Here is a 16,351-nt window from a genome sequence, read left to right as displayed (position 1 = left end):
ACCTTGGTACAGAGGAGACCCTTCCCCATAAGCTCTTGGCCAAGTCCTCTAAGCCCAGTCCTCTATGGAGTTCACTTCTACTGACAGAGACACTTGTCAAGTAGGCTTGTGGCAAACCAACAGCCATCACCTCAACTCTGGTGGGGTTTGCTCCATGGCACCAGGAGAGTCAGAGGGAGGGAGAAGACAGCAGGGGCAAGGAGGAGGACATCCTTGCCATCTTGCTGCTCGAAACCTCCTGAGTGCCACCTGTCTGCATATTCACACTGTTTACTTTTCCATTTCCCTTGTCATTTCTCCACTGAATGAAAGAGCTGAAGAGAAGGCACATAAAGCTCAAACACAAAAGAGCCGCCCTCTAGCACACCAAGGAGAAAGAAAGCTCAACGTGGAGATGAAGCTGGCCCTACTAGAGCAAGAGGATGGACCAGATGACCTCCAAGGGTCCCATTACAGCTAATCCGAAGGGTTCTATGAATCCTATCAAAAATTTTTGAGATGGCAGTTGGGAATGTAAGTAGGGTATGGATGAAGAAGTGCCATTGTGGATGCACCATTAAACCTTCTTTCATTACTGAAAAACATGCAAGAAGAGAGCGAGCTGTGACACAGGCTTCCCTTAGCTTCCACCTCACTCAACCACCTCCTTTGCAAATAGCAGAATATTTCGAAACAGCAAAGCATACTTAGGCTTCGCCTCACCGGAATTTCCAATTTCCCATCTCTATTCTCTCCACACACAAACTAATACACTTCTATCGATTACATATTTGTCTTAGAGGGTTCACCAGGCTGCACGTGAACTAACTGCCCCCCGCCGAGCAGGAATATTTTGCAGGACCTCCGGGGGGCTGGGGGCTGCCGAGGGGCCCCGTGGCACTCACCAGCTTGCGGATTTCACATTCGAGGTTCTGGATGCAGTCCAGTTTCCTCTTGCGGCAGCGCTGGGCTGCGATGCGGTTCTTACTGCGCCGGCGCACGTCGTGGATGAACTCTAGCTGTTCTGAGGTTAGCTTGTGCATCTTGATCATCATCTGGAAATCATTCCTTGGAAGATCTGTGATTTGATCGACAGGAAAAGGAAGTTTCACCTAAAACAAACAAATACAAGACAAGAGCAAACACAGAGTCATGGTTTGCTTGCTGAATGCAAGCTGAACAATGCTCAGCAGAAGGATTTTTTGCTGGGCTCCCATCCCCTAAACACACAGCACATAGAGGGCTTTCCAAAGAACAAGTCTTTACCACTCTCTTGTGGCACATGGTGAGGACCAGTTGGTAAGGATGAGAGTAATGACACTGAAACCAAAGCCACAGGTGAATCCCGGGTAAAAATTGCCTCTTTCCAAGCAGCTCTGGTAAGAGATCTCCTTCCACTGAAATGACACTGCAGCCACGAAGCGACAGAGCCTTTTGGAAACAGGGAAGTGCCTCCTTGCTACAGATTTCAAAGTCATTTCAAGAAATGAGCTAATACTGCAGCAGGAAACCTGTCTCTGCGTGGCCTGTAGGACTGAGAGCTTGATTAGGTGTGAGCTTAAAAATGCATCCAGGCACCTCTAGTGCCTGAAAAACACCACGCTGCAGTGAAGACAGGGCCCACAACCTGCATGTCAAATAAGCAGGGTGACACATCAAAAGAAAGGGTCGGAGCAGTGTGAAGAAGAATATTTTACCCTCCTAAAATTAGATGCGTTGAAATGAAACAGTATTTTCTAAAATTTTGGTACCTGTGGAGAGTGAACAGAGATGCATTTCTTGTAAAAGAAATAGTCTAAAATCCGCAGTAAGACATTCTTCCTCCTGTCCATGAACAGCCAACCAAGTTTTGATTTCCTATTGACTAGGCATTAAAGCAAAGCAAAAAATTGGAACAATCAATGCCAACTTTCTCAAGGCCTGCAGAAAGGCTGATGTGCTGAAACACTCCTGTTTGTTGGCTTTTTTTTCCCCAAATCTATCAGTATCTTAGTAAAGAGACACCCTTGCCCAACACACCCTGCTTCTCTTGTAGCTTGATATAGATAATACGACCACGAAAACAGTAGTGTTCCTGGATGGATGCTGTATTTGATGATCAAATGATGATTATCTGACAAAGCAGAAGGAGAAGATAATAACTAAACTCGTCTTCACTTTTTGTGTGTCATACCCACACTGCCCGAAAGATGGCAGTAAATATTTGCATTTCTGCCCTGATTTGGTACAATCCAATCGCTGTTTGAACAAGGAGACTATTCTGTACAGAGACTACCAAAGAAAATACACTGAATTTCTCCAGCCAAGCAAAAGAGCCTGGTCGAAAAGGTTCCTTTGATATTTTAAAGGAGGTTATTGGGCCTCAGAAGGGTGCGTTTAAATCGCGTGGACGTACAGAAAGCAAGGGCAGGGGTTAGCAGTGCAAGCAGGTAATGTCACTTGGCACCCCATGCCAGCACCCCACGCTGTTGCACAGGGCCCGCTCAGGGGAGCCCCCCGCGCTGCCAGGGTCAACAGAGAGCGGCAAAACTCCCCGGCAAACGCGGCCCGAAGGCCCCAGACGCCGGCCTTGGACACGCTGATGTGGCCTGCCCTGTTTACTCCGGGCTGTGGGGCGGCAGGGGACCCGTTGGAGCTGCCCTATGGCCAACAAACATGAACTTGGGGTCATCTGGTTTCCCCTCAAGCTGCGGCCGGGGCCGAGAATGAAAACAGCCCGTAGGGTCCTCTGAAAGACACCACAGTTTTGCTGCAAAAAGGGGCCTTTCGCTGCTGTCTTTTTCCTTGTTTTCTTAGCTCCAAAGCTGAAAGCAATGTTAGCTTTATTTCTTCCTCTCCCCGCCTTCAAAATATATTTACTTGCGAGCGCAGGAAATGGGCTTGCAGTTTGAGTGGGAATGAAACAGAACCTACCTAGATCTGTCGGGTACAAGTAGCTGAAGGGAAATGGGAAAATAAATGGAAACAGATTCATACAGAAGAGGGGAGGGAAAGAAAAAGTCACCCCCATCATGGGGGGACTCCTCGGTCTGCCTGGAGCTGCCTGAATCCGGGCCCGGCCCTGGCCGTGTCCAGGCTCCCGCTGCGGGCGGAGAAAGGCCCTCCGGGAGCAGCGCATCCATCCCGCCTGGCTTGTCCCTGGCTTGTCCCTCTCCGTGTCCCCAGGGAGGAGGCCCCTGCGCCTGAGACACGGAAGGCTGGGGAGGGAGAGAGCACCCGGGGTGCCTCCGGGAAAGGACACCCAGGCTGCTCCAATGGGCATAAAACACACAGACTCCCAAACAAATAAAAGGTGGGTGTCCTCCTGAACATCTCTTTTTCAGAATTTTTCTTTTTTTTTTTTTTTCAGATTTTATATAGGGCTATTTCAAATGGGAAATGCAGGCAGGACTCCTATTCCTTTCATGAGTTATTCCAGCCAGAGCTAAGGGCACAGACGACGCAGGTTCTCAGCCACTCGCTGCGAGCAGGATCCCTCTTTCCCTGCCCTTGGTCCCGGGCGCAGAGCCCCGCTCCCACCCCACAGCACAGGGCGGCACTAGGTGCTCCTGCTGCGACCTCCGATGCCCTTCTCAGGCGGACGGGCACCCACCCTGGTGAAAGAGAAGACCGGCTCGGGATCTTCCAGCATTCCTTCCCCGCATTGGCATTAGGATGCAAGTGTAAATGTCATGATTTTGAATGGCCAGCAGTGGTAGCAGTGATCGACCCGAGACAGGGGCAGCCGCCGACACAGCTCATGAAGGGCCCGTATAGAAGCAAATCAATTCCTTCAAACTTCACTAGTGAGTTTAGGCCGTTTCCTGCTCTGCCGTTCACATTCGGCACTAGTTGCTGCTGCTGCCCTCTCCCCTCTCTTTTGGAGAGGAATAAAAAGGAGCAAGGCCCAGCAGAGACCCACGTTGTCTCGATATGAGCGTCAGGCGTCTGGAATTTTCTTATCTCCTGAGCCACGTTAACGTTTTTCACTGTTTCTTTAAAACTAAATTTCAACATCATCTTCCTTGACTTGCCAAATATATATATATTAAAAGATGTGGTAGTAAAGAAACTGAACTTCCCAAGCCTGGCTGAACATCACAGCAAGTAAAGGATGCATACATCATCCACTGGAAAAGGTAATCATTACGTATGGGGTGAGGGAGGGCAGGACTCAATGCACCAACTACACCTTTAAAATGGCCTGATCATTTCCTCTAGAGTTGTAACAAATAAAATTGTTGCCTTAGGGCTCTTAAACTGAAAGCCAGAGCAATTGAAAGTCTGACACTTAAAATTGCCTAGTGCTTGGAAAGCACTCATGACTCGCCCCAGAAATGTAAGATAGGGGCTGAATAATAGCCATTTATTTTGATGTGGAAAGGGTAACTAGCTCCACACAGCAGGGCCCAACGCTGTGCTTTGTTTTGTTTTGGTTGGTTGTGTTTTTTCCCCAGAGATTTCCTTAGTATGCAAGTCTTTCTTCCAGTCCATGGCAACTTGAATTATGAACTTGAAAATCCAGTCACCTTCTATGGCAAGTGGCTCTGCCCCTGGTGCTGCCAGCAACCTCCCCTTCCCTACCCGGGTTTTCTCGTTGGGTCACGTTTGTTCTAGTGAACGAGAGATCCCGATCTGGCTGCTTGGGATGGATGGCAATAGGCTCTTTGGCTGTTGGGATTTATTGCATGTACTGTGATGATGCCCAGGCTCGATTAATGCATTCCTGTTCCTTGGAATATGAATACACCTTGGAAGCCACCAACATTCCCAAAGGTACAGAGCAAGACAGACATCCCCCACCTCTACAGAACAACAGCAGAGAGAGGCCCAGACACCAAGTCAGGATTCCCACGGTCAGTGGGAAGCACAAGCAGGGAAGCAAACTTTGCTGCTCTTGTTCCACGTGACCAGACTCGGGTTTGCCATGGGACCGAAGCAGCAGATAAGCTGCTCCTATGCAGCTGCCCTTGCAGGAGCAAAGGTACCTGGCTTACCTTGGTCAGATAACGACCCAAAGGGGTCAGGGAGGATGTGCTCACTGGTCTCCTCACCCTGCGGCTTCTTGGAATTGGCAAAGCCTTCTAAACTGACCTCTTATCTTCACGTGATGCTTACGTGAGGTTGGCAGGGGACTGCAGGAGGGCGGTGGTGAGCCCAAGCAGCAGTGCTGGGTCAGGGAGCCGGGGGGAACAGTCCTCCTCTCCAGGCCACTGGTGTCCCACCAGCAGGACTGACCACCATGTATCCACCTGGAGCCAGCTCCAGCCTCACCTCCTGAGGGGTGTCCAGGCCCATAAATGCTGCCAGCAGGCAGGCTGCTGTGCAGCTCGGCAGAGACGGCCGGGGGAATCCGTGGATCGTTCCCTCTCGTCAGCAGGCTGGAGCTTAAGTCATGCCACACTGCAAGGCACTGGTCGGTGAAAGTGGTTCCTCGACATCACAATGGGGGAGACAGTTTTGGGCCTGGACACCTGCTAACTCTTTCCCCAGGGTCACGGGAGCACATGGAAATCACATTCCCTGCCCCTGGAATGAGCCCAGCCTCCGGCAGCAGGTGGGAGCTGCATCAGCACCTGGGCCCTGTTTGCCCTGCACAGCAATGAGCTGTGCTCGTCAGCAACAGGCTCTGCTTGTACAGCACCCGCTGCACCTTCTTCTAACAGCTGGTTAAAACCAGTATCTCCTGCCACGTGCAATTCTATCAGCTAACAGGAAGAAGAGAGAACTTCCCAATCCTGAGAGTCATCTTAGAAGCCAAGCTGTTAAAGGACAGGGTAGTATCTAACGAATGATGCCCGTTTGCCTTAGGAAGCACTTCTTCCTTAGCACCTCCCTGCAGATGCAGCCTTTCTGCACACAAGGACCTACAAGCTCACCATGTGCTTCGGAGAACTGGGAGTAACGGGGCCACCTCCTGGCTACGGTGCTGAACCCAGCGAGTGGGACACTTGGAGCACGGTCTCATCCTTCAGCCCATGGATGCAGATCACATGCTACTGGTGCTTAAAACTCTGCCCCAACCTCTTCCCCTTAGCAAGACAGTCGGTGCTTTGAATTGTTGGATTCGTTTCCCCAATTTTCATCCACACAATGGGTATGACAACCCCCCGACATTAACCAGCTTTCCTGAGAACAGGACAAGTACAGAACAGCTGAGCACAGCCACACGTGCCCTGGAGAAGGGGAGATCAGGCAGGGCCATGGAGGGGGATGAAGCACAATATTTTGCTGAGGAATCTGCTTTTGTAGGAAATGTTGCAGGAAAGGGAGGTGATTCTGCCCGTCTCCTCAGCTCTGGTGAGGCCGCCCCTGCAGTACTGTGTGCAGTTCTGGGCTCCCCAGTATAAGAGGGATGTGGATCTTCTCGAGAGGGTCCAGAGAAGGGCAACCAGGATGATTAAGGGAATGGAACATCTCTTGTACGAGGAGAGGCTGAGTGAGCTGGGCCTGTTTTCTCTGGAGAAGAGAAGGCTCAGAGGGGATCTGATAAATGTGTATAAGTTCAGGAAGGGAGAATATGGGCAGGAAGGGGACAGGCTGTTTTCACTGGTGGCCAGTGACAGGACGAGGGGTAATGGCCACAAGCTGGAGCACAGGAATTTCCGTCTCCAGGTGAGGAGCAACTTCTTTACTGTTAGGGTGACAGAGCCCTGGAACAGGCTGCCCAGGGAGGTTGTGGAGTCTCCTACTCTGGAGGTCTTCAAAACCCGCCTGGATGCCGCCCTGTGCCACATGCTCTAGGTGTGCCTGCTTGAGCAGGAAGGTTGGACTAGATGATCTGTAGAGGTCCCTTCCAACCTTGAATATGCTGTGATTCTGTGATTCTGTGATTCTGTGAAATGGAAAGAGGACTTCAAGCTCTCCAGTGAGAGCTGGCCCATTCTGTTCCGGGCAAAACAGAACTGCTTTTAGGCTGCAGGACAAACGCTTAAAGGGCCTTCCAGAAATGTCAGGATTGCCATTTAAACCCTCACCACTGTAATTCCCAGCTACCTGCCTGGATGCCACTGCTGCTAGCGGGAGAGAGGAAAGCAATGCCACGGCCGCCACGAGGTCCATCCTGTGGAACAAGGCTTGACACGACACTGTCTAACCAGATGGTGCCGAGCACAATTCCCAGTGGTGCCTCCTGGAGAAGAACAGGGAAAGTAATTTCTTCGTTTTCCCATTCACGAGGACTGAATCCAGTCAGGGAAACTGGGGCTCCTGTCACCAAACTCTAGGCTGGAACTACATATGAAAGCAAGTTAAGGCTCTAATATACTTTCCTTAGTTGTCCTTCTTTTTACATAGTATCTTCCACTGAGCAGAAATACTCAGCATCAAGGCTTGGCTTAGGCACCTCGGTCCTGTTCCAGACGATCCAGGTTCTTGTTCTGCCCTGCTGGGGCTCTGGAGCGCGTGACTTTGTCAGCAGACAACAGAGCAGCAGAGAGAGGGCAGCTGCTTAACCTGCTGCTTAACACAGAGGGTTTGAGACTCTCCCTCAAGGTTACTTCCCTACAATATCCTCAACAGTCCACTCGCATTAGCTCTACCTTTATGAAATCTTTCTTTGAAAAGTGAGTCATTAAGCCAGTGCCGCTTTCTTCTGAAATATAAATGAAAGATGCATTGAATGCAATTCTCTAGGTAATAATAGTTCTTGGAAAGCTCAGCCTCTTACCTCCTCCTACCCTTGTTTATTCTTTTCCCAAGAAAACTCTGCCACCAAAGTAGACTAAGTTGAGATTTCTTTTAAAGTGATCCAGCATTACACATTTTTAAACTAGTTTTCTAGCGAAAAAAGAAAAAAAAAAACAGATACCTACTGAGGAAAATAAATATCTAGAAAAGCAGGTAGTGCTGAAGTTTCCGTTCCTAAGTAGGTTAACAGATTGACAGTCTACTTCCTTCTCAACAATTCATTATTTCAGGGCTTATTGTTTTGTTGCTGCTATTTTAAGCAGGATTGTCAGAACCTGCCTGCGAGTTGCCGAGTGTTAAGCCTTCTCCATAGGATTATATCCCAAGAGTTGCTTTTTAACAGCTATTAGGGCGACTGTGTTAAACTGTGTGAAAGGGGTGACTGTGTTAAACAGTTCTGTGAATCCCCAGGAGCTCAAACAGCAGCCCCACTGCTGTTAATGTGCAACACCGTGATGGGGACACTTGAAATTGCACCTGCTTCTTCTATCACAAAGCGCTTAAAAAGACAAATTTCAGCCGAGTCTGGGTGGCTCCTCTAGAAGGCGGAGAAAGGAGCAGCCAGGCTGCCCGGAGAGGCTGCGTCGGCGGTGCCCCCTGGGCTGTCCCCTCCTCGGACACTCACGGGTCCAGCCTGCTCCCTGCACAGGAGGCGGTGACCGGCTGCACAGCGTGGCCACCGGCGCCCCCAAGGCCTTCGTGTTGAGTCACGGCCAGTCCCCAATCCCACGGCTGTTCCCAAACGATCCCGGCACCAGCTCCCCAGCGGCTCTGACCCACAGGGAAGCAGTGTTCCCCAGAAACGCGGCGGGAGGAGGCCTTTCCCCTACTTCACACACAACCAGTTTACCGGCAGGTCACGTTTTGTGACATTCGTTCCAGCACCGAGAGCCACCAGGTCAAGACCAGCAAGGTCCAAACTCCAAGGGAAGTCGGGAGCTATGGGAGATAACGGAGGCTGGAGTCTGGCCAGCTCGCTCCCACCAACAGGAAAAGCCACCCGCCGCAGAAGGGCCCAAGGGGCTCTCTGCAAGGCTGGGCACCCAAACCCAGCTCTCCTATCGGGCGCCTTGTGAAGGAGAATCCAGCACACACTGTGCTCTGACACAGGGACGAGATCTTCAGCCAGAGCCCCCCAACCAAGGGACAACTCCACTCAGAACCACCTTGTGCAAGGTGATGCCAGGACACTCCTAGGAAAGGAGAGGGGTCAATCAGGAAACAGCACCTCACCTGTCAGTGAACAGACAGGCAAACCCCTTACCTGCCCAGACACAAACACACACACCATTTGTGTGCTACTCCCAGGGCTGAGGCCAACCTCCTTTCACACCTCTGCCTCCTCCCACGCTGTCTCCTCTCCTCAGCCCGTGGGCAGCTCCTGCACAGGCTGGCCTGCCCAAGGGAGGGCACAGCTTCGGGTCGCTGTCACGTAACAGCAACAACAAAAACAAGTGTGACTGCAACCACCTCAGCACACTACGGGTGAAAAACGGTCCCCGCCGGCAGGTAAGGAGAGGGAGGCCAGGAGGCCCCTGTTAACATTCCCCAGCACGTCAAGTTCGCCCTCATCACTCAGCAGCTTGCTATTGCCCAACACTGAAATTCTGATAAGTGCCAAACAATTTTGGAGGTCAAACAGCTATTTATGCAAAGCGAGCCACACGCAGTCAGCTGACGAGGGAATAAATAGAAATCACTCTTTGCCTCTACAAACAAAGCGAGGGCTGGGAAACCGCCAAGTCACTTGAGAGAACAAAAGGGGGTGATAAAATCGGGTGGCAACGACTGTCATACATGTACTTATCTGAAATCCCTACCTCATGCCCTCTGTCTTGCACAGGACATGATTCACTGTCTGCTTCTGAGAATGACCCAGACTCATCGCTGGAGTTTGTTCCATAGGATGGCTCACATTTAATCTGGGCTCGCACCGGGTTGTACATCCCGTCGCCCACGCCGCCGGGCTCCTGGTGCTCGGGCGCCAGGAAGCGCGGCCCTTGGGAGCAGGGCGAGGAGGAGAGCTCGCAGAGGCGCAGGCTGCAGGGCGAGCCGCCGCTGCCGTCCTCCGCGTACGAGTAGGAAGAGCACGAGCTGGACGTCCTGGTCCGGGTCTCCAGAGGAGGCGAGCGAGGGCAGACTTTAATTGGCACCGGGCAGCTGGTGTTGGGCCGCATCCGTCCCGGCAAGTGATCAGCTGTCAGCCCGCTGTGGGAATAGGTCTGAGAGCCAGGGAGAGATTGGCTGCTGCCAGCCCACAGACCCTTTGGCACAGTCTCAGTGAGGTCTTTGTCCAAGCTGCTCACGCCGGAATACGAATGCACCGAAGTGTTCACTTGGTCACAAGCGTTCGAAGAGAATATAACGCTCCTCCTGTCCAGCTCCCCCTCCTGCTTGCAGAGAGCTTCAAAGCCAGGCCCCCTGAGAGGCGAGCCCACCGTGAAGTTGGAAGCATCCTTCGGAATGGCATGGGACTGTCCGTAGCTCCCCGTGAAAGGGACGTAATCAGTTTTGTGGTCACCCTGAGTTGTCCCCTTTTCAAAAGGGCATGCTGGACTCCTGCCAAAGTGCTGCTGGGAAGTGCCAGGGAAGCCAACCAAATCTATGCTTTTTGTTCTGTTGAAGAAAGAGCGCAAGCAAGAAGGAGAGGACCCACTTTTAGGCCTGTCAACACAAGTGGGGCTTGGCTGTTTCCTGTCCATTTCAACATCCCCTTCTTTATCCCTGATGTCAGGTTCATCTCCAGACAGGCAAAGGGTGATGCTTTCTTCGTCGTTCTCTTCATTCGGAGGCTCGCTTTTTATCTGCCCCATAGCAAGTCCTGATTTGAGGCCGTTTCCAGAGCTCTCTTCGCTGAATGTGCTTGCAAAACCTGAGGTACTGATGTGTGATGTGTTGTAGACATTCTTGGTACAAGCAAGCTGGTATTTCTTGTATCTGGGGTACCGTGTCACTGCATCCTTGTCCAAATTGTCCTTGCTATCTCTCAGCATGTCAGAGTCAGGCAGCATCCCCTCTCCTTTGTCTGCTCCAGAAACAGTGGTTTCAAAATTGAAGGGCTCTTGGTGCATTCTCTCTCTTGGGCAAGATATTTTTGACGTCTCCGATTCCATGGTCTCCTCCTCGTCTCCGTCCGAGTTCTCTTCATCGTGCATGCGCTGGCAGGCGGGGTCTTTTTTGCACAGGAACAGGCCATCCTCGTTGTTCAGCAGCTGTGTCTGCAGGAAGCTGAAGCAGGAATCCTCCAGGTTGTGCATGCGCAGGAACTCGGCGCAGTGGATGACCTCCTGGATGTTTTCTCTGCTGAGGAGCAGCTTAGCAGTGTAGGCAAACTGTAACAACGGACCAAATCCCCTGACAGTGACCTGCAGAAAAAGAAAGGGGGACATTGCCAGCATTACTAGCAGCTCTCGCCATCATCCCAAGCCCTTCATCAGTGTTTTAAGGCACTCTAGCAAATCCAGCATTCAGAAATAAAGATAGTACCGAGTATTCTTCTATCATGTTTATCGCGGTTTATAACCACTAACTCGTGCTGCTGACTTTCAGGTGATCACTGTATGGGTTGAGCTGAACAGTATTTTGCCTGAATAACTCGGAGGCCTCTGCACTAAGCTGCAAGAACAAGCTGAAAGCACAGGTGAGTGTAAGCTGCTCCTGCTGGGCTGTGCCAGAGCTGGTGGCCAGCATGAACACAGCGCTGAGGCACCTCTTCCCCACAGCACACATGCAACTGGCCTTGGGTACATACAGGCTGCTCAACCTCGTACCTTGGTGAGGTATGAAACTGGGAACTCACGATGGTCTGAAACATGAACAGCAGACATCTCCCTGCACAGTTTGGGTCATCACAGCCTATGAATTCCTTACACTTCCAGGATCAGCAGTGGGGATCACGGATTTCCATACAAATCTTGGCTTCTAGAAACAAGCCACTGTTATTCACAAATCTGTACTTGTGATGCTAAGCTATGAAGATACCGCTAATGGCGCAGGCTTCGATGGTGAGAAAAATATTTTAAAACACCTCTAAAATCGCTCCCCGTAGCTTTTCCATACATACTATTACTGCTGCATCCGCTATTTTAAGAAGCAGCACATTTTCATGCACGTACTTACACACTTGCACATTCCTGTTTTACAATATGCCTCTGGTGCAGAATTGCCCAGATTTACAGCTGGCTATTAAAAGGATCTCTGCTTTATCGGTGTTACACTTTCTGCCTATTTGTGAGATTATCAATCTGCTGAAAGCCTATCTACGTTTTATCTATGCTGCATGATTAAGAAAATTGCTCCGAGACGTAATGAGCTGCTCGCAGGGCAACGCTCTGCCCCGGTAATATCTTCAGGACAGGGCCCTACATACTGCTGCACATCTTGTACACTCAGCAGCAACGTGGGTCTGCCAAGGCAGTCATAAATACCGGCCTGAGGTTTTTAAGTGCCTTCTGAGCCACAGGGATTTTGTGGAATGAAGAACGGCCTCCCCTGGCAGTGGTGTCTCTTGGCCGCTAGGTGGAATGGCAGCAAAGCAGATGGGATGGGGCTCCGTGCCGGGTTAGGGCTCGGGCTGCCTCCCCACGGCCCTTGGGGCCTCTCCAAGGGCCCCCTATGTCTCGGGTGCAAGGCGGTCTCCCCCGGTGGACTCAGTTCTTTGGTCCCAATACTGAACAGTAACAGAGAGCGCCAAGACACCTGCGACTTGCGCTCGGTGCCGAAGGCGTCCGGAGCAGGCCCGGGGATGGCGCGGGGATGCGACGCGCGGCCGCCAAGGACGGCGACGCCGGCGCTCACCAAACACGGGCCCGTGCCCCCCGCGGCTCTCGGCCCTCCTCACGGGGCGCCCAACAGCGGAGTGCCCAACACAGGGTGCCCAACACGGGGCGCCCAGCAGCGCTCACACAGGCCCAGGGGAGGGAGGCGCCTTTCCAAGGGCAGCAAGGAGCGCTGCTGGCTCCAAGGGCTGCCCTCGGGAGGCGCCTCTGGAGCGGCTCCACGCGGGGCCAGTGCTTCAAACTGCATCCGCAGTAACTCTGGTACAAACGCAGGCAAAGCTCAGGGCATGCGTTAAACCCCGCAGCCTGAACCTGCCTAAATACTGATTCGGCCTCCCCGGCGGCTGCGCTGCCTCAGCCCTGCCGGCTCTGGGACTCCCTGCGTGTAATTCCCGCCGAGGACCGCGGAATTCAAGGCTGGGAGCGCTCACAAACCCGCACGTTTGGAAGGGGAAGGTTTCGCAGCTGCACCTATCGCAGTCCCTTCTGCAGCAAGGGGCAACAAGAGCCTTTTGGAAGGATTTAACCTGACACATCCCAGTGGAAACAGTGAGGGAAACCAAGTTGCTCCGTGTTTGCAAAAGGAAAGGGAAGGTTTCTCTGATGTAATGGCCCTCACTTACAAGTGACAGACACCTTTTGCAGCAGGGGTAAAGCACTTGGCGACAACAATCTCAGTTTATTCTATTTTCCTCGCCTCCCATCATAAACAGAATGCCCATTTTCCTCTATTTATATCCTTCAAAATCTAATCTTCCATGCAAATTAACAGTCAGCTAGACAGGTCAGTTTGTGGGATCCTCCACAGGGCACCTCGTCCCAGCTCATCCGCAGTCCCTGCTCTCCTGTCCTATGCTCGTTTGCATTACTCCTGCATACCCATTCCTACCGCAACACTCGTGTGAAAGCTGAAGAACAACCACACAGAGAACAGATGAGCTGTGCATGCAAGGCCGAGCGGAGCCCACGGAGGCCAGGGGAGCAAAGCCGAGCCCTGGCTCCTCGGACGCCTTCTCCCCGTTACCCTCCACCCTCTGGCTGCCCTGCAGGTGCCAGAGAAGGGGGCAGCCGAGGACCCTCCTGGGTATTTGCTGGAAAACCACTGAGCCTGGGGCACCCCTTTATTTTGTCTTGCTAGTGTCACCGGCTGGTCTGGTAGGCATTCAAAAGCCTCCTGGGCACCTAGTGAAGGACATGAATACTGCAGCCCTACCTAAGCCACGTGGCACAAGAGTCACTCTAGAGCAACCCAAGTCTTCAGGCACTGGAGGCTCCGCTGCTCCCGCGGCCGCGGTGCTGACACAGGCTCAGCACCCTCAGGGCACAACAGAACCACAGAGCCACAGAAGGGCCGAGGTGGGAAGAGACCCCTAGAGATGATCCAGTCCAACCCCCTGCTCCAGCTGGGACACCCAGAGCACGGGGCACAGGGTGGCATCCAGGCAGGTTTGGAAGATCTCCAGAGAAGGAGACTCCACAGCCTGCCCGGGCAGCCTGTGAAGAAGTTCCTCCTCACATGGAGATGGAGCTGTCTGGGTTTCAACTTGTACCATTGCCCATTCCTGTCACTGAATGTGGAGTTTTGCACTAGAGCAGCACCACGATGCCATCCAGCCCAAGCCCTCGTGCCCTGGAAGAGAAGCCCGTGTGAAGCTCCAACTTATCCCTGTCAATCTACAAACTGTTCTCCAGACTAAGCTAGTCAAGCCAGGGATGTGTTTCATATCTCTGTGCCCTCCTGACTTAATGGCACTCAAGAATGGCCTGGGAATAAAGCAATGATATAATCACCACCAAAAGAGAGGTTAATCAGCATTAGCCAGATTGAATTTACTGGCAAAATACAGACAACAGCTTGGTAGAAAATAACCATGCAAACCTTATTTTAGTTCAGTCTGACACTGCTCTTATCCCTACAGAGTCCTGTAGAGTGTGATGCTCTGTTTAGTTTTAATTGATTTAAGTGACCAGACTTCCTCTGCTTCCTTTGGGAGATTGTTGCCAGACTCTACTTAAAAGCTGCCTGTAAGGAAATCTTCCTTCCCTTGTTTTCCCCCCATCACTTCTCATTATATTTCCTTGATGCATTCCGGGAAATGCTTCTCCCTTTTGAAGAAAAAAGCTGTAGAGTTATTAAACTCTTTAGCTTCCCTTCTTGATTGCTATTAAACCATTAGGGGAAAACTGAGTAATTCAGGAATGGTAATATTGATCACTGGCCATCGGGGAGAAAAAGTAGCTTAGATAAGAGTGAGCAATCAAAAACGCTAGGGAAGGAGGCAGCAATACAGCTGCAAATACAGAGCATTTTTAACAGGGCATTTTTCTAGTACGGGACACACAGTATCCTAAAATAGGGAAGATGGCCCTGAGCTCACCTCTGTGTCAGGAAGAGTGTGATGTTTCTAAGGGATTTCTAGGGCATGAATTGTTTTTCAGGTATCGTTTCATGCACCCACATACACCCACATACACCCACACACCAGGAGAGATAGAGCCCTGGGGTGACCCCTCTCCGGCTCCGACAGCTCCAGGTCTCCTCCGTGCCAGCGGATCCGCACACCGTGGATCCCTGCACACGTGGCACTCATCCCCAGGGCACACGGAGGGGCCTGAGGCTTCTGTGCCCGGGTGGCACTCGCTGCGCGCTGCCGAGTTCAGCAGTGCAGGCTCATTAGTTCATTGCCCAGACTTCCAGATGCCTGAAAATCCCAGACAAATAGACAAAATCCTCCAATTCCGAGCAGACAATACTTCTTACGGGGGAAAAAAAAAAGGGTTATTTCCAAGGGAAACATGGATGTCTGGTAACCTTGCTCTGGGTGGCATTTGTAGGAGTCCATCTGAAATGCTGCATCTGGAGGAGAGAAGGTCAACCCCAGCAGAACGCCAGCAAATCTGAGCTCAGTTTAAAGAGAGGAGGAGAAGTGATTAAGGGCGAGAAAAGATCCCTATAAACATGCAGGAATGTAAAACTTGGCAAGGCAGTATCTAAAACGGAGCAAAATAATGTTTACAGTAATCCGATGCAAATCAAGAACAGAGAGGAACTGTCTAGGTCCCTATGGGGTGGTACTGATCACTGTAATGAGAAGAAACCAAAAAAGTGAATATATGGGGAATATCTAGCAGTGAATTCTGTAGCTCCTGGAATGCTTTCCAGGGAAGATGCTGTCCTTTATATCCAAGGACTTTAAAGCAAAAGTAACAAAGCCACAAAGCCCAATTTTGTTCTGACAAGGAGGGCTTTGATGGTTTGGCCTGGCTTTTCCCGCTCCAGTTGCTGTGTTAACGAGGGCAGCTGCCAGTGACCCTCTAGGAAACAGCGAGAGAGCGGAACACCAGCAGGTGTGCGCACTCGTGCCTCCCCAAACAACGGGGACTTGGGGCATTTCACATGGATCGGGCCCACTGGCCACGGCGTGGGAGAGCACAGCCCTCTCTGCACCCCATGGCAGCTGGATTCTGCACAAAAGAAAGGGAGAAAAGAGAGAAAGAGAGAGAAAGAAGGAGAGGAAGAAAGGAAGAAAGAGGAGAGAAAGAGAGAGGGAAAGAAAGAGAAAGAGAAAGAGAAAGAGAAAGAGAAAGAGAAAGAGAAAGAGAAAGAGAAAGAGAAAGAGAAAGAGAAAGAGAGAGAGGAAAGAGAAAGAGGAGAAAGAGAAAGAGAAAGAGAAAGAGAAAGAGAAAGAGAAAGAGAAAGAGAGGAAAGAGAAAGAGGAGAAAGAGAAAGACAAAGAGAGAGAGAGAGAAAGAGAAAGAGAAAGAGAAAGAAAGAGAAAGAGAAAGAGAAAGAGAAAGAGAAAGAGAAAGAGAAAGAGAAAGAGAAAGAGAAAGAGAAAGAGAAAGAGAAAGAGAAAGAGAAAGGAAAGAAAGAGAGGAAGGGAGGAAGGGAGGAAGGGAGGAAGGAAGGAAGGGAGGAAGGAAGG

General features: G+C 51.3%; 1 protein-coding gene across 1 annotated transcript in view; it reads right to left on the bottom strand.

Annotated features, from left to right (window-relative positions):
- BACH2 (BTB domain and CNC homolog 2) overlaps positions 1–16,351 on the bottom strand; it is a 163,534-nt gene that overhangs the window by 3,851 nt on the left and 143,332 nt on the right. Inside the window, exons 6-8 of the mRNA XM_026038398.1 lie at positions 9,468–11,012; positions 1,246–1,299; positions 885–1,091 (exon numbers count right to left, since the gene is read on the bottom strand). Coding sequence (XP_025894183.1) covers positions 885–1,091; positions 1,246–1,299; positions 9,468–11,012 — 1,806 coding nt within the window. The remainder of the gene's footprint in view (positions 1–884; positions 1,092–1,245; positions 1,300–9,467; positions 11,013–16,351) is intronic.

Source organism: Nothoprocta perdicaria, unplaced genomic scaffold (assembly GCF_003342845.1).
Source record: "Nothoprocta perdicaria isolate Ctin4 unplaced genomic scaffold, notPer1 scaffold_21, whole genome shotgun sequence".
NCBI lineage: Eukaryota > Metazoa > Chordata > Aves > Tinamiformes > Tinamidae > Nothoprocta > Nothoprocta perdicaria.
The sequence above is the reverse complement of the archived record's forward strand: the minus strand, read 5'-3'. Positions and strand labels throughout refer to the sequence as shown.